Source organism: Carassius auratus, unplaced genomic scaffold, assembly GCF_003368295.1.
Source record: "Carassius auratus strain Wakin unplaced genomic scaffold, ASM336829v1 scaf_tig00214186, whole genome shotgun sequence".
Taxonomy (NCBI): Eukaryota; Metazoa; Chordata; class Actinopteri; order Cypriniformes; family Cyprinidae; genus Carassius; species Carassius auratus.
The window spans coordinates 32,788-51,082 of NW_020527548.1; the positions used below are offsets into that span (position 1 = coordinate 32,788).

An 18,295-nucleotide genomic window follows, 5' to 3' on the forward strand; every position below is an offset into this window, starting at 1 on the left:
AATGTGGAACCACATTGAATTTGGTTGAGAAAGAAACTCTTTAATCCACTTAATCCTAAACACACCTACTAGTGCCTCAAAGTCAATGGCCTTAATTCCACCTTCATTATAATCTCTGACTAGTTGTGATCTCTTAATATAGTGGGTTTTATTTCTCCACAAAAAATGGAATAAAACAGAGTTGGCTTTACTAATATTGCTGGAGGAGACATAAAGAGAGTGACAAGGATAAGATAATTTGGATATACCTTCAGCTTTAGTCAGAAGAACTCTACCAAATACTGTTAAATCTCTGGTTAACCAATGACTTAAAGACTTCTCCGTAACAATGATTCGATTGGCAATATTTACATCTTGTCTTCTAATTGGGTTTTTAGATATTGTGATTCCTAAATATTTTACTTCTTGAACAATTTTAATATTACTAATGGTAGAATCCACACTTGTATGAACTGGAAGTAATTCACATTTATTTAAATTAAGAGTTAAGCCAGAAGCTTTAGAGAAAGTTTGAATGATATTAATTGTTTTTTTCAACCATAGATTTGTCTTTTACAAATATAGATGTATCATCAGCAAATTGGCTTAACCTAAACTCTTTATCAAATATAATAATACCTTGTAAATCATGTTAATTATTAATAAGTAATGTTAATAACTGAGTAGTCAAAATGAAAAGTTTTGGAGAAATGGGGCAACCGTGTCTTATTCCTCTTGACACTATAAAACTAGAAGTCATACCAGAATTTAACGAGACATAGCTACTAATATCAGTGTAAAACATTTTGATAATGCTACAAAATTTCTCACCAAAACCAAGAAAACGTAAAGATTCTAAAAGGAAGGGATGTTCAATAGTGTCAAATGCCTTAAAAAAGTCCAAAAACATAATATAACTCTCTGTGTGTGACGGCTGGTGAAAGACAGTCCGGAAACAAATGCGAGTTAACAGGATTTAATGAGATAAAGACACACTCAAAAAAATGACTCTTTGGCTGAACATGATTCTATCATGGACAGTGGTTCCACATGTTTGTACCATGTTATTTGGACATGAATAAATCAAGTTATAAGGACTTGTCTACCTTTAGTTGAGTTTACTCAGTTTGCTTTAGTTCATCCTACATGAAATATCTGAGTAGAGATAATATGTTTACATCATGTAGAACCACTGTCCATGCAAGTTTAGCCAAAGTGTTATAAAAACATTAGCAAGTAAGATATAACTTTTCTTTACACATGATGTTAATTGTTTGCAGTTTAAGGATGTTACTATGTGTACATCATACACTAGCACTCTCATTAAAGTTGCTTTTTTTTTAATTAAGTATTTTAGACGTTCTTTCAACCAGGTCCTCAACCCAACCACAAGCTCCACACTTCACCACAATGGTAACTCGCACAAAATACACCAATATAAAGTCTTTTAAAATGCCCACATAATAGAGCATTATACATGAAAAAGTCTCCTTATTATCACATTTTATTAAAAACTGCATAAAATAACACTTTATTTCAACATTTTCTCTCCCCATATCCAGTCCTGTGCAAAGCATGATGGGAAGTGTAAAACTTATTTTGAGGGACTTGATTGAAACATGTTCTTTCAAAATGAAAACTTTATGTTAAACCAACGAGAGACAGGTTTAAGTCAGTTTAACATGACACAATCATGTTGAAATGAAAAATAGCCAAAATGGCATTAATTCAACATGAATTGTTCAGGTAAAGTGAACAAAACTAAAAATTCATTTTTTTGAGTGCAAGTAGAACAATGACACACAAAGACGATGGGACGATAACACTCCAGGGAGACGGTGGTTGGTGAGTAATCCAGCCTGAAGTGGAGTGTAGGTGGGAAGTCCGGGTCTTGGTGGCGTGAGGCAGCAGGAGAGAGTGGCACAGGAACTGCGGGGAATAGAGCCGAAGGTAAGTGTCCGTGGCTGAGTGATCCTGCGGAGAATGGATGAGGTTCTAGGGAAAAACACAGACATCCAAACGCAAACTAACACTAAAGCCAGACGGGGGTAACACAACGACATGAAACAACGATCTCACAAACACAAGACGTGAGACAAGCCATTATATAGGAGATGAGTAATGAGTGGCAGCTGTTGCTGATACAATTAACGGAGACGCCCACAACTAATCAGTGCAGACGCAGAACACACAGAATTCACCACAAAGTGTAAACAACCCGAGATCACGGTTTACCAACCGTGACAGTACCCCCCCCTCTAAGAACTCCTCCTGGAGTTCCCAGAAGGGCCTACCTGCTGATTGAATTCATCAATAAGGGAGTGATCCAATATGTCCCTAGCAGGTACCCAACTCCTCTCCTCCGGACCGTAACCTTCCCAGTCCACCAGATACTGGAATCCTCATCCCCTCCGTCTTGAGTCCAGAATACGATTAACCGAATATGCTGGTTCCCCTTCTACGAGACGCGGCGGCGGGGGAACCGGAGTAGGCGGATTAATACGTGCATAAAACACGGGTTTAATTTTGGACACATGAAAGGCGGGGTGTATCCTCTTGTACGCAAGAGGTAGTTTGAGGCGGACTGTCACCGGACTAATGATCTTGGTGATAGTGAACGGGCCGATAAATTTGGGAGCTAGTTTGTTAGAAACGGATCGCAATGGAATGTTACAGTATTGTTCAAAATAATAGCAGTACAATGTGACTAACCAGAATAATCAAGGTTTTTCGTATATTTTTTTATTGCTACGTGGCAAACAAGTTACCAGTAGGTTCAGTAGATTCTCAGAAAACAAATGAGACCCAGCATTCATGATATGCACGCTCTTAAGGCTGTGCAATTGGGCAATTAGTTGAATTAGTTGAAAGGGGTGTGTTCAAAAAAATAGCAGTGTGGCATTCAATCACTGAGGTCATCAATTTTGTGAAGAAACAGGTGTGAATCAGGTGGCCCCTATTTAAGGATGAAGCCAACACTTGTTGAACATGCATTTGAAAGCTGAGGAAAATGGGTCGTTCAAGACATTGTTCAGAAGAACAGCGTACTTTGATTAAAAAGTTGATTAGAGAGGGGAAAACCTATAAAGAGGTGCAAAAAATGATAGGCTGTTCAGCTAAAATGATCTCCAATGCCTTAAAATGGAGAGCAAAACCAGAGAGACGTGGAAGAAAACGGAAGACAACCATCAAAATGGATAGAAGAATAACAAGAATGGCAAAGGCTCAGCCAATGATCACCTCCAGGATGATCAAAGACAGTCTGGAGTTACCTGTAAGTACTGTGACAGTTAGAAGACGTCTGTGTGAAGCTAATCTATTTTCAAGAATCCCCCGCAAAGTCCCTCTGTTAAAAAAAAGGCATGTGCAGAAGAGGTTACAATTTGCCAAAGAACACATCAACTGGCCTAAAGAGAAATGGAGGAACATTTTGTGGACTGATGAGAGTAAAATTGTTCTTTTTGGGTCCAAGGGCCACAGGCAGTTTGTGAGACGACCCCCAAACTCTGAATTCAAGCCACAGTACACAGTGAAGACAGTGAAGCATGGAGGTGCAAGCTTCATGATATGGGCATGTTTCTCCTACTATGGTGTTGGGCCTATTTATCGCATACCAGGGATCATGGATCAGTTTGCATATGTTAAAATACTTGAAGAGGTCATGTTGCCCTATGCTGAAGAGGACATGCTCTTGAAATGGTTGTTTCAACAAGACAATGACCCAAAACACACTAGTAAACGGGCAAAGTCTTGGTTCCAAACCAACAAAATTAATGTTATGGAGTGGCCAGCCCAATCTCCAGACCTTAATCCAATTGAGAACTTGTGGGGTGATATCAAAAATGCTGTTTCTGAAGCAAAACCAAGAAATGTGAATGAATTGTGGAATGTTGTTAAAGAATCATGGAGTGGAATAACAGCTGAGAGGTGCCACAAGATGGTTGACTCCATGCCACACAGATGTCAAGCAGTTTTAAAAAACTGTGGTCATACAACTAAATATTAGTTTAGTGATTCACAGGATTGCTAAATCCCAGAAAAAAAAAATGTTTGTACAAAATAGTTTTGAGTTTGTACAGTCAAAGGTAGACACTGCTATTTTTTTGAACACACCCCTTTCAACTAATTGCCCAATTGCACAGCCTTAAGAGCGTGCATATCATGAATGCTGGGTCTTGTTTGTTTTCTGACAATCTACTGAACCTACTGGTAACTTGTTTGCCACGTAGCAATAAAAAAATATACTAAAAACCTTGATTATTCTGGTTAGTCACATTGTACTGCTATTATTTTGAACAATACTGTACTGGTAGAAAGCCACACTTTTTGACCCACGACGTAGATGGGAGGCTTTGACCGGTGGTAATCGGCCTTGGCCTTAGTGCGCTCCCTCACCCGGAGCAGAGTCTCACGGGCTCTGGTCCAGGTGCGGTGGCACCTCTGGACAAACGCGTGAGCGGAGGGGACCGTGACTTCAGATTCCAGACTGGGAAATGCTGGTGGCTGGTACCCTACACTACACTGGAACGGAGAGAGGCCCGTAGCTGACACTGGCAACGAATTGTGGGCGTACTCCACCATAGAGAGTTGTTGACTCCAGGAAGAAGGATTCTTGGAGACCAAACATCTCAACGTCCTCTCTAAATCTTGGTTGGCTCGCTCAGACTGTCCCTTGCTTTGGGGATGATTACCCGACGACAAGCTAACTGACGCTCCTAATAACTTGCAAAATTCTCTCCAAAATTTGGATATAAACTGGGATCCCCTGTCTGAGACCACGTCTACCGGGAGGCCATGAAGCCGAAAGACGTGATCTAACACAGTAACCGCTGTCTCCTTGGCTGTCGGTAATTTGGGCAAGGGAATGAAATGTGCCGCCTTCGAGAACCGGTCCACTACAGTCAAAACGACTGTCATGCCATTAGAGGGCGGGAGGGCGGTAACAAAATCTAGAGCGATATGTGACCAGGGTCTCGAAGGGACAGACAGCGGTTGAAGGAGCCCATTAGGAGGTCGGTTGGATGACTTACCACTGGCACACACTGAGCAAGCCAAAACAAAATCGCGGACGTCGCGAGCCATACGTGGCCACCAGAATCGTTGTCTAACCAACCCATTAGTTCTACTTATCCCTGGATGACAAGCCATGTTGGAACAATGACCCCACCGGACAACTTCGGACCTTAACTCCTCCGGCACAAATAAGCGGTTCGGTGGGCAACCGGACGGAGGCGTTACCCCTTCTAAGGCCGAGAGCGAATGAAGGCTCCCTTGGCCTTCTCCAAGTATAAATTGTCAAATTTCGCTTGTAAGTTATTTAGCGGAATCTGTTGATCTATAGTTAAATCAGTTTTGTTGCCAAATTTGTGCATTTCATTTATCAATTCAAGCCGTTTCATACTTTTAAATTTGCTAATTTGTTTACCAGTCTCTATAGCTAATCCTCTAACATTAAATTGAAACCATTCCCATTTACTCAGGGGTGACTTTTCCATTGCATTAACATCTTTTAAAGCTTCTTTAACCTTTTCACAGAAACCCTCATTTTCAAGAAGACTGTTATTAAACTTCCAAATGACACTGCGCTCACACCCTGATTTAAGGAAGGAAAAGGATAGCAAAACTGCACAATGATCGGTTAAGGGAGAAACTGAAATGTCACATTTCGATACGTTGTTAATTAGATTATTAGATATCAACCAGTAGTCAAGTCTTGAGCATTGGGCCTTATTAGAAGAACTGAACCATGTAAATTGTGATTTATGAGGATTACTCCATCTCCAATAATCTGTTAAGTGTAAATCTGAAATCAAATCTGAAATAACTTCCTCATAACAATGACAATTTGCTTTTGGAGGAGAACGATCGAACCAAAGATCATGAACTAAATTAAAATCCCCTCCCAAAATAATTCTATCAACAGCATAGGTGATTCTCCATTTTTTGACAGACTCCTTAAGAAAAACAAGCAATTCCCTATTCAGTGTTTTTTGGTTATATCCATAAATACACAGTAAAATAAAATTAACACCTCCTTGTTCAATTACCACCATAAGCCAATGACCCTTTGAATCACTTAGGTGGCACATAACATTACCTGGTAGCCTATTAAACAGAACCATAACGCCTGCAGAATGGGATGTACCATGACTAAAAAAAGCTGAATCCCCCCACTGATTCTTCCAAAATTTAACATCAACTTCCTGAGAGTGAGTCTCCTGTAAAAAAACACAATTCGTCTTTTGCTCCTTGCAATAAAGAAAAATAGCCTTACGTTTTAAATGATCTTTTAGCCCCCTACAATTTAAAAAAAGAAATGATAACACCATTAATTCGAACCTCAAAAAACCAAACAACAAGGACGATGCGCAGGAACGAGAAGAATATGTTCCTTTAAATTCTCAGCAACAAAGGAGATGCAACAAACCAGAAAAGCACTTGTCGTCAAGTCAAAGATTACCTCAGATTACAAAGCATTAAATCAGTCATTCGGGGTCCAAACGCCGGTTATCAATCAAAGCGTAACCTTGTTTAAGCAACGCTCGCGTCCCCCTCTTCCGAGCCTCTTGAACCAACGGCCATAACTTTGCCAGAGCTTCCCGGTCTTCTTTGGAAAAGTCCTCCTTGAACCGAATATGCATTTCTTTGCAAACTCTTGCGTCCTTGGACTTTCTCCAAACATCATCACGTACATTTCTCATTCCGAACTGAATGATGATGGGCCTTGGTGTGCCATCACTTCTCTTGATCCCCAAATGGTGAACAACGTCCACCGTGTCTCGTAGCCGATCAACAGAAAGCGGAACCTCTCTGGTTAAAATCCCAATCACCAGTTTTCTTGCATCCTCTCCGTCTTTTTCTTGTAGACCAATCATCTTCAAGATTCCATCTTCGATTGTAGCGAGCTTGTTCTTCGTGGGCTTTCTTGAGCGAGCTGTTCACTATCTGTAATTCGGCGACTTTCTTCTGCAACAAAGAGATTTCTGCCTTGTTCTCAGAGATGGCGCCCTTGTTAACTTCAATACGCTTATCAAAGCCTTTCAACAGCTCGGTCTGCTCATCCACTTTTTTGGTTAACAGTTGTAAGGCACTGAGAATAGCCATACTAGTTTCACCTTCTTCCACGGATCTCAACCTTTTTGGGAGCGGGCTATCAATCGGCGTGTGAGTAGGATTGGTAGATTTTGAGCTGGCTACAACCATGCTTTCTAAATCACTTTCGTCGCAAGCCTCCTGCAGGGCTAACAGATTATAGTTTTGAATAGACATCTTCACAAAACTGAAAAAAAAACCTTCAGTGCGACTGATAAATACTCCAAAAGTATTAAAACAATACTTCCAATGAAAATTATATTTGCTGCATCTTTGAATGTCAAAATCTGGGAACTAAATAACAACTAATATACAGAGCCTGCAAAAGTTAGACCTCTCATTCCGCCATCTTGGATCCTCCCCTTGTTTACTTGATGTGCTTACGCGCCGATAGCTAAGTTAACAACACAGAGATATTTGAAGCAGTTTTACTCCCCGCATGCGGTTCCAACACACAATCGTGACCCTTTTCGTTGGGACTGCTTTATCCTTAAGAAATAAACTATGTGCAAATCCGGCGTCAAACTGGACCTTGTTTGTAAAACAAGCATCTTCGAAATGCAGGGAACAAACAAAAACACTTGCACAACTCCTGATTTTTTCACATAATTTCACACACTTTTGCAAGTACTGATAATGTGCAGGATTTGTTCATTTTTGTTATAGATTGTAAAAGTTCAATTTGTCATGGTTTATTTGGCATCTCTCAGTTCATGCTGTTGAGTAACAGCCTGTTCCTCCGGATTCTGAAGGGTTCAATTAGCACCTGTGTTGGTTTAGACTGTGATGATTTGATCTGACGGGTTGATTTAGTCTACAAAGTGTTTCTTCTTTTTATTATATATGTCATATGTTATTCTCTACACATAACATGACCTGAAATGACAAGTCAAGCCCGGGAGGAAATTATCCTATATCATTTAAAAACCTGGCTTGCTGGAGGCTGCATTGGGTGGAGTTTTTAACGTTTTGACTAATTGTATTGCATAGTTGTGGATGCTTCGTTTTACCACAATCCTCCACGAAGGACTAGAGGGCACCTCACTGGAACTCAAAGGTTCATTTCCCAGCACTCTTTGAAGGAAGCGACCGTACCGTATATGACAGTTACACCCTTTACCTGAAACATTGCTGAAAGATGCACACAAATGTTTCCTTGTTAGTCACATGGGTAAACCATGTGTCAGTGAAGGATTTGCTGCATGAAGTAACTCCTTGTTTCTTGTTTAAAGTGAGATCTTCATATAAAATTACCTTCCTCTTAAAAATGTTTTTTTCCAGTAGTTTTTATTATATATATATATATATATATATATATATATATACATTTTCTACCTAACCTAATGTAACCTCAACCCCACCCATCTTAATGAATCACTAATTCCAGCTGCAGCTGAAATATTTTCAATATAATTTATGATACATCTTCAATGTTGATGCAAAATAAGCTTTCACATATATAAATCGTGCACAAGTGTATTTGTGTCCTCAGAAAAGATTTTGATGCTAAATTTCTATGGGACTAACTGTGGTAGATGTGCATGCAAGTGTATACTCAGTGTATATAATATCCAAGTGAAAGATATATAAATATAATATATATATATAGAGAGAGATTTTAAATATAAAAAATGTGGTAATGTGCAGGCCCTGCAGGCACCCTTTCAAACTTTTGTACTATTCCAAATGGTAGACAATCATCTATAACTGTGACCCTGGACCACAAAACCAGTCATAAGGGTCTATTTTTTCAAATTGAGATTTATACATCATCTGACAGCTGAATAAAAAAGCTTGCCGTTGATATATGGTTTGTTATGACACTGTAGGACAATTTGGCCGAGACACAACTATCTGACAATCTGGAATCTAAAGGGTGCAAAAAATTTTAAATATGGAGAAAACCGCCTTGAAAGTTGTCTAAATGAAGTCCTTAGCAATGCATATTACTAATCAAATATTAGGTTTTTATATATTTACTGTAGGATATTTACAGAATATCTTCATGGAACATGACCTTTACTTAATATCCTAATGATTTTAGGCATAAAATAAAATAATAAGAATGTAATTTTGATTTCTTCTGCTATTGTTAAAAATATACCCCAGTGACTTAGTTCTGGTTTTGCTGTCCAGGGTCACAAATGTAAATAAATTAATGTAGTTTTAGCTATTTTATATCAAATCCCCCTTCATTAGGGATTACTTCTACTACATTTACTATTACTTCTCTAGAGTTTCGGTACACCACTTCAGACAACACTTTCCGTTTCATTTTCATTATAGAGTCATTTAAGTTAATTAATATGCAGTAGGTAAATGCAATAAAAGAATACCACATGACTCAATATCGTTTTATGCTTCTCCCTCTCTCTATGCATGTTGAACTACTTCACAGTGTTCCTGAACACGCCCACTTAAAGTGTCAGTGGAGACATCTGCACACCACTGTTATTATTTCAGTGCTGTCAGACCACTGAAGTACACTGTCTGTCTCTCACCACATCTCCATCTGACCGCTCTCCAGCATGGGGTTTCAACACAAAGAGTTCGAGCAGGCTGGCCAGCACCCAGGTCTACAGATATGGAGAATTGAAAAGATGGAACTGGTCCCTGTGCCTGAAAACTTACATGGGAGCTTCTATATAGGTGATGCCTACCTGGTGCTCCACACGGTCAAACAAAATCACTATAGCTTCTTCGATCTGCATTACTGGCTGGGTAAGCAGTGGATTTCCTGTCATTTATAAAAGAGCTTAGGTCTTTTGAATCAACTTTTTTATGTTTTAAATACTCTTTTTATATATGTACTATGTATAATATTTTCTATTACTTAATATTGCTTATGACTCTGTAGTTAAACAGTAAAGTGTCTAATCTCACTAGCTTGACTTATATAGTTCCTTAATGTTAAAGAGGGTATCAGTTAAATTGTCAAATTGTATTCATAAATTATTCCAGAACCGTGTGGTTATTTTAACGTTAGTTAAAAAAAACAAAAAACAAAAAAAAAAATCTCAGTCACTTAAAAGGTTGAGGAAAACTAAGGCAAATTGGCTGACAGGATACTCAGATGTGCGCATTGTAAACACGCCAGCAGATAATCTGAGTAAAGCAGAGTATATGGCCCTATAAAATGTTGTAAAGTTTGTTCTCAGAAGCGGGCACTGCATGGGTCACCTGAAATTAAGACTGAACTTTCACCTATATACATTCTGTATGAGCATGATTTTTGATCTGATACTTTGAACCTCAATGCTGCATAGGTCTGGATGAATACATCTCTTAAAATACTTTAAAATGTGATTTTAAAAATTATGAATAGTGCATTCCTAAAATATGGCTGGGTTGCTTTAAAAAGATGTCTCACGTCAATTTCAAAAACCAACTTCTGTGGTTAAGTTGCAAAAGAACAGAAAACATGAAACTCACGAAGATGAGAATTACCATGGTTTATGCATTTTTACTATTGTAGACTCTACAAGAAAAATATTAAAGTTATGTTAAAGTCACCAGTTTTCTCAAAAAAGATCACAGCAATTTAGAAGCCATTTAGTGGCCAGGAACCGTGTGCATTTAATACAGTTTCCTTCCTCGCTGAGAGAAAGCACTTTCTCTTCTCCATGTTTCAGAACTGTCAATATCACTAAGATGTTATGGCCTTGAGCGTATTTGTGGCCATACCCACACACACACACACACACACACACACACAAACGGATTCCATTATAAGTCATTAACCACTTCCAATACAGATGGATTCCTTGATGTTTCTGCCCATAGTGTCTTTTATTGCCAAGTCATTTGCCCTAAAAAGCCTACTACAAAATGAGCAGATCGCGTAGAAGGAGCATTTTACCTCTGACAACATCTTTGGTCACAGGCAACAGCTGATATAGCAGGCTTTAAAGTTTAAAAATTTATGCTGGGTAAACAGAACAGACACTTTGGCTATCAGTCGTCATCAAGTGAGAAAACAAACAACTCTGTTTGGTTTGCAGATGCAATGTTCATGCATCTGATGAGCTGAAAGTGTACAAGAAAAAAAGAAAAAGAAAAACAATCACTTAATTATTAACCTGAATGAAAAAGGATGAATAGGCCACAGAAGTAGGTGATCCTTTTTTCTCTCTTTCTAGGTAAGGAGTGTACCCAGGATGAAAGTACAGCAGCAGCCATCTTTACCATTCAGATGGATGACTACCTGGGAGGAAGACCGGTCCAGTACCGTGAACTCCAAGGTTTTGAGTCCACCAACTTCACCAGCTACTTCAAAGGAGGGATCACATACAAGGTTTGAGATGAGATATAACCCTCTAAAACTACTCTCACAACACTTTTCTTTTAGTTTTTGTGATCCACTTAAAACAGCATGTTATTATTATTCACGTTATTTCGGGTTTGTCATAGGTAAAACATAAAGCTACTGTTTAAACTGATGGAAAGATGCTGTTTTTGCAAACAGAGAAAAAAGTTCCTAAAGTTCACCGTGCAAATCTATAGGATTAGCCTTTTTGTTTACAATTTGGGTGAGGTAAAACCTGCTACTCTAATACATTCCCACTGTACATAGGACCTTATGTTTTTCAGAAACAGAAACTTAAATATGTGGTCTGAGGGAATGTTGTGTTACAGCATGTGTTTGGGAGCATTCTCCTCTGTGTTGCAGTTGGCCTCAGAATGAAAATGACTCACGGGTTTATAAACTGGAAGGGTTTAAAGTTGGAAAAACAAGAAGAAAGATAGGGGGGAAAAAATATTTATATTTTCCAACCTTCTCAGGCCGGAGGTGTGGCATCAGGGTTTCATCAAGTGGTCACCAATGATCTTAGTGCGCAGCGACTCTTCCACATCAAGGGCAGACGCACTGTCCGGGCCACAGAAGTGCCTCTCGCCTGGGCCAGTTTCAACAATGGCGACTGCTTCATAGTTGATCTGGGAGCGGTAAGATTTGCACAAAAACATACAAATGGCTGTGTTAGGTGTTTTTAAAAGAATGTTTTACCTTAAAATGAAAATTCTGTCAACATCCATTCACCTTCATGTCACTCCAAATGGATGATTAGACATTTTTTTTGTATTTTATTTATTTTTTATACATTTTATGTGGAACATCCATGGAATTGTTTAGCAAAATATCTACACTGTACTTTTCCATATACAGCAAAAAATGGAAAACCGCAGCTGGTAAAGTACAAAAAGTGATCCACATCTATAACGACTTGTGCAATGTATTCCAAGTCTGCTGAAATCAATAGTTTGTGCAAAACATAAGTCTTTTTTTTTTTTTTTTTTGCAAAGAAATCTCAAAATCACTGCAAAATACCAAATGATGACTGATTAATTAAGAAAGAGGGCAATCATCTTTGATTGCTAAATGACCAAATTCATATTTTTTATTTAATTTTGAGTAATACAAACCTTTTTTAACCCTTCAGACCTTTCACAGATAACACATAAAATAATAATAATAATAATAAAAAGTACAAATATAATAAAATAATTAAATAAGTATATTCTCAGTAAGGATAATCAAGATAGAATCCCATTAGAAATGCCATATTTTATACTTCATTTCCCATAAACAATAACTGGCTGGTTCACTTGTGCTGCGTGCATTTAATATCCTCTTTGTATGCACTTTGGGTGGGTTTGATAATTGGATTGCTGTCGAATTACTTGACTGTCAACATACTGTGTCAAACTAATGTTATGGGAGCACAAGGGCTGAACCATGTCTCATGCCTAAAACCAGATGCATCTATTAAGCTTTCACCAGGCTCTTGCTGACCATTATAGGATAGTTTGAAGGAAGATTAATAATGAAAATGCCATTTGACAGCACACTTAGTGCTGTACTCTCTCACTTCTCCAAAGGAATTTACAGACCGCAGTTAAACAAACAGAACAGACAAATCCTGATTGATACCATTCCACAATGACAATATGCAAAAACAACTATATGGTACCTTTTTTTAAAGGTAAAGGTGACAAAGAAATCTTGTCACCAACAAAATTACCAGGAACAAAACAGAGGCCATTTTCTTCCTAGGAAGTCTGCTATTGTACTTCTAAGAAACATAAGCACACATTGCCAAGCAATCAATTAAACACATTTCTGAAACTAGGAGATCTACCAATGGTGTGGGTCTAAGTGCAACAAGTTTGAGCGCCTCAAAGCTGCACAGGTCTCCATTGGTATCCGAGACAATGAGAGGAACGGACGGGCCAAGCTGGTGGTTGTAGAGGAAGGACAAGAGCCTAAAGAGATGATAAAGGTATCAAATAAAAATGACCATCAAACATCTTACGTAAAAAATAATTTGCATGCAACCCAATCTTATCCATCCAGAAGAACTTATTAAAGTTTATTTTTGCTGGTAGAGCTTATCTTTCAACCCTGGTTATTTTAAAGTTAACTCAAAGTTTGCTTTAGGCAGTGCAACATCAGGTTTAGCTGGAAGGTTTGACATTTTTATACCTCGTCTTTGCACATCACAGGTTCTCGGTGAGAAGCCTGTCATCCCTGAAGGGGACGAAAATGAGGATGTGGTTGCAGACGTGTCAAACAGGAAAATGGCCAAACTTTACATGGTAAACAAGTCTATAAACTTCACCTACAGTATATGCAAATTCAATAGACACACGCACACAGTGGAAATGTAATATTATATAAATACAAATGCACTTTACAGGTATCAGATGCAACAGGGAAAATGCAAGTTACTCTCGTGTCAGAGGAAAATCCGTTTAACCAAAGTGACCTGTTGTCTAAAGAATGCTTCATTCTGGACCATGGAAAAAGCAAAATTATCTTTGTGTGGAAAGGTATCAGTAAACTGAAGCCATTAAATGAAGGGGTTGTGTAACCGTCTTACTGAGATTCCTTGACCTTATTTTTTGTTGATCTAGGCCACGAAGCAAATCCAAATGAAAGGAAGGCGGCCATGAAAACAGCTGAGGGCTTCATTAAACAGATGGGATATCCTGCCAATACCCAGGTTCAGAAACATTAAATATGCATATATGTTTTGCTGCATTATAATTTACATTCACTTGAATGAGTGAATCACCACAGTTGGGTGTAGCTAAACTGTCAGAAACAAAATATGCAAAACATTTACAAGAGCTTATGGAGCTGAGTCTATGGAGCAGAGCACTAAAACGGACAACTTTGTACCTTATTTACCCCTAAATCAAGGGTGTCCAAACCTGTTCCTGGAGGGCCATTGTTCTGCAGAGCTTAGCTCCACACCTAAACCAGCAAAATTAAGGTCTTTATACTCAATAAAATCTTCTAGGCTAGTGTTTTGGAGCTGGTTGGAGATCAAATCTGCAAGATGTCAACCCTCCAGGAGCAAAATTGGACACCCGTACCCTAAAAGGTTCATAGTAGTAACTTAGGGTACATGTTACTAATATTATTTGCAACAACTATAAGCTGTTGCATGCCTAAAGGTAAAATGTTTGCATAAGGAAAATGTATAGTATTTTTTCACCCAGGTCTTTTCACCCTGTACACAGATCCAGGTTCTTCCGGAGGGTGGAGAGACGCCCATTTTTAAGCAGTTCTTTAAAAGCTGGAAAGAAAAGGACCAGGCTGAGGGTCTAGGCAGAGTCTTTGTCACTGAGCGGATCGCCAGGATTAAACAAGAACAGTTTGATGCCTCCAAGCTGCACAAGTCTCATGGAATGGCTGCTCAGTTCAACATGGTTGACAATGGCACTGGACAAACACAGGTCACAATTTGCATACAAGAGATCAGAGATTGTATAAGTTCAATTTTGCTGGCATTTAGCATAGGTGCAGATGAGCATCTTTCTTCCAAAATGATAAAATTCTGATAAGCTGCTGAACGACTTTTGCTCTCTAAAGGCGTTTACCGTTGTTCGGGGAAAAAGTGTAATTTTATCTGTCGCCGTGCAGATTTTGCAACAGGTTCAAGGTAGTCACGCAGCATCTGCTCTTGTTTCATAGATTTGGAGGGTGGAGTGTGGTAATACCACAGGTGATACCAAGGTTCCTGTTGACCCAGAGACATACGGCCAGTTCTATGGAGGAGACTGCTATATCATTTTATATACCTACACCAAGGGAGAAATCATTTACACCTGGTGAGCCTCAAAGAAGCAGATAGTTTCCAAAGGGGAAGTCAAATCATACACAAAAAAAGTCAAATATGGCTTATCGCTCTATGCTTTCACCCTCAGGCAAGGTTCCAGCAGCACAATAGATGAACTGACAGCTTCAGCCTTTCTCACTGTTGAACTGGACCGTTCGCTGGGAGGAAGAGCTGTTCAGGTGAGTGCGATTTGAATTTTATCTTTAGACCGTATTTTCCGGACTATAAGTCGCACTTTTTTCCATAGTTTGGCTGGTCCTGCGACTTATAGTCAGGTGTGACTTATTTATCAAAATTAATTTGACATGAACCAAAAGAAATAAACTAAGAGACATGAACCAGGAGAAAACATTACCGTCTCCAGCCACGAGAGGGCGCTCTATGCTGCTCAGTGCTACTGTAGCCTACACTGAAGACATAGAGCGCCCTCTCGCGGCTAAAGACTGTAATGTTTTCTCTTGGTTCTTGGTTCTAAATAAATGCGACTTATAGTCCAGTGCGACTTATATATGTTTTTTTCCTCATCATAATGTATTTTTGGACTGATTTGACTTATACTCAGGTGCGACTTATAGTCCGAAAAATACAGTACTAATTTACTGAATGTAACTGGGTTTGGACTACGGACTAGATAAGGAGTGTGCTCTGAAACCCTGATTGAAAATCTAGAAGAAAACATAACTAGACTCTTATTTTAATAGTTCCGTCCGTTTCATGTCCTTTCAGGTGCGAGTGACTCAAGGAAAGGAACCACCTCATTTGCTGAGTCTCTTCAAAGACAAGCCTCTGATCGTGTATAAGAACGGGACTTCTAGAAAGGGAGGACAGGCACCAGCACCTCCAACACGCCTCTTTCAAGTTCGCAAGAACCTGGGCACCATTACACGGATTCATGAGGCGAGTAGTAGTAGCTGGTCCTAATTGGTTTAGTTTGTTGATGAGCTAGACTACCATGTAGTAGAGCTGAGGACGACTACCTAAGTCATTCTGGTTAGCACTGGCAGATCACTTAGACCAAGATAGTGGAGATCTGCTTAATTTTCCAACACAGCGTTTAGCATCTTTGGTTAGGCTGACCTATTTTGAAGTGTCACTTCAGATTAGATATGTCCTTAGAGAGTGCTGGTTTGTGGTCTAACAGGTAGATGCTAAAGCAACAAGTTTGAACAGCAATGATGCCTACCTGCTGAAGTTACCTGAAGGGGATGGGTATTTGTGGAAAGGGAAGGGGGCCAGTGATGAAGAGGAACGAGGGGCAAAGTACATGAGTGAGAAGCTGGACTGCAAAATCAAGCCAATTACTGAAGGAAAAGAGCCAGGTATGGGCAATGTATTGTGCAATACTCAATTCATACTCTTCATACTTCATTCTCACACACTGGTAACTTTACATACTTGTTGCTCATTTTCCCATTTGAAGAGGACTTCTGGAATGCTCTGGGTGGAAAGATGGCATATCAGACGTCTGAGATGTTGGAGAGCAAATCTATGACACATCCTCCCCGCCTGTTCGCCTGCTCCAACAAAACTGGAAAGTTCATTGTGAGTATCCCAGACCTGATAAAAGAAAGCCAAAGTCCAGTTCAGTTTCACATTGGGCTTTTGCTTTCGAACACGTCAAACACGACTTGGCTTCCTGTGCTAACTGCTCAGAAACTGCTACATACAGGCAGACTGTTGTTTGGACTCTAAACATTCATTTTTACCACTGTAGATTGAAGAAGTGCCTGGCGAGTTTAACCAAGATGACCTGGCAGAGGATGATGTCATGTTACTGGATGTCTGGGATCAAGTAAGAGAGCTATCTCTCTTTATGTCTTCCTCCGGGAATATCCTGAAGATTCAAAGGACAGCAGTTATCACTGATTAGATTTCTGACTATCTTTATTCAAGTTTTTAAAGATATCTCCTGTCTTTCATGGATTAGCATTCACTACGTGCCACTGATCCTTGTTTTCATCTCTCAGGTGTTTGTGTGGATTGGAAAGGATGCCAATGAGGTGGAGAGGACCGAGTCAGTAAAATCAGGTGTGATGCTTTAGGCACACATTCCTTAAAACATTTTCTGCATAATCTGAATACAACCTGAAACCACTTAATACATCAACAGCATACTTGAAAAACCACATTATTCTCACATCCAACAGCAAAGGATACATTTTATGCATAACAATATGTAAAATACGTCTTTTTTAATCATGTCCTCTCTGTTGTAATCTATTATAGTCATTCAGCTTTTTTGAATATGCATTTGTACCTTTGCAGCAAAGACTTACATTGAGACGGACCCATCAGGACGGGACAAGGGGACATCTGTTGTGGTGGTAAAGCAGGGACATGAGCCCCCCACCTTCACCGGCTGGTTCCTGGGGTGGGACACCTCTCGATGGGACAGTGACCTCATGACAAGAGCAGTGGAATCACTGATGCTTTAGTGAAATCCTGAAACCCTTTAAGTCAAAAGGCTTGACTGGAATGATAAAACTGAAAGTTGTTTATTAGTCTATTCCATAATAAAAGCATACAAATATGGCATCATGTCCAACATGTAAAGTTACCCAATATACATCAGATCTTAAAGTTGTGTATTTCAGATTTATATTTCTGCTCTGGATTCCTGTATGCATGATCGGAATTCAACAATAAAAGAATCAATTAACTTTTTCAAAAATGTCTTGTTTCAGTCAATGCGGTACACAAGAGCCCCCTAGAGACGAATAAAATGTACTACAACACGAGTAATACAAAATAAACGTTCAAGAAGTGATTTTGTGGTTTTGCTGACCACCAGGACACACAAAATACTAGAAATACTATGATTAAGTGTTGGTATTAGAAAATAACACTATATTACTAAACTTCATGTACATAGTGGTACATGGGTGAATTCGTGGCCTAGTGGTTAGAGAGTTTGACTCCTAACCCTAGGGTTGTGGGTTTGAGTCTTGGGCCGGCAATACCATGACTTAGGTGTCCTTGAATAAGGCATTGAACCCCCAAATACTCCCTGGACACCACAGCATAAATGGCTGTTCACAGTTTGTGTGTGTGGACTTTGGATGGGTTAAATGCAGAGAATTCTGGGTATGAGTTACATCACT

The 18,295-nt window shown here is 39.2% G+C and overlaps 1 protein-coding gene across 1 annotated transcript; it reads left to right on the forward strand.

The window, feature by feature from the left end:
• The first annotated feature begins 9,544 nt into the window (after positions 1–9,544).
• Positions 9,545–17,865, forward strand: LOC113091468 (adseverin-like). Its single transcript, XM_026257020.1, has 16 exons — positions 9,545–9,792; positions 11,211–11,365; positions 11,854–12,015; positions 13,200–13,349; positions 13,573–13,665; positions 13,767–13,899; positions 13,984–14,072; positions 14,596–14,811; positions 15,050–15,186; positions 15,283–15,373; positions 15,921–16,091; positions 16,336–16,513; positions 16,615–16,736; positions 16,909–16,986; positions 17,162–17,222; positions 17,460–17,865. The coding sequence occupies exons 1-16, from the start codon at positions 9,600–9,602 to the stop codon at positions 17,627–17,629; spliced, it is 2,199 nt and encodes a 732-aa protein (XP_026112805.1). The 5' UTR covers positions 9,545–9,599; the 3' UTR covers positions 17,630–17,865.
• The last annotated feature ends 430 nt before the right edge of the window (positions 17,866–18,295 follow it).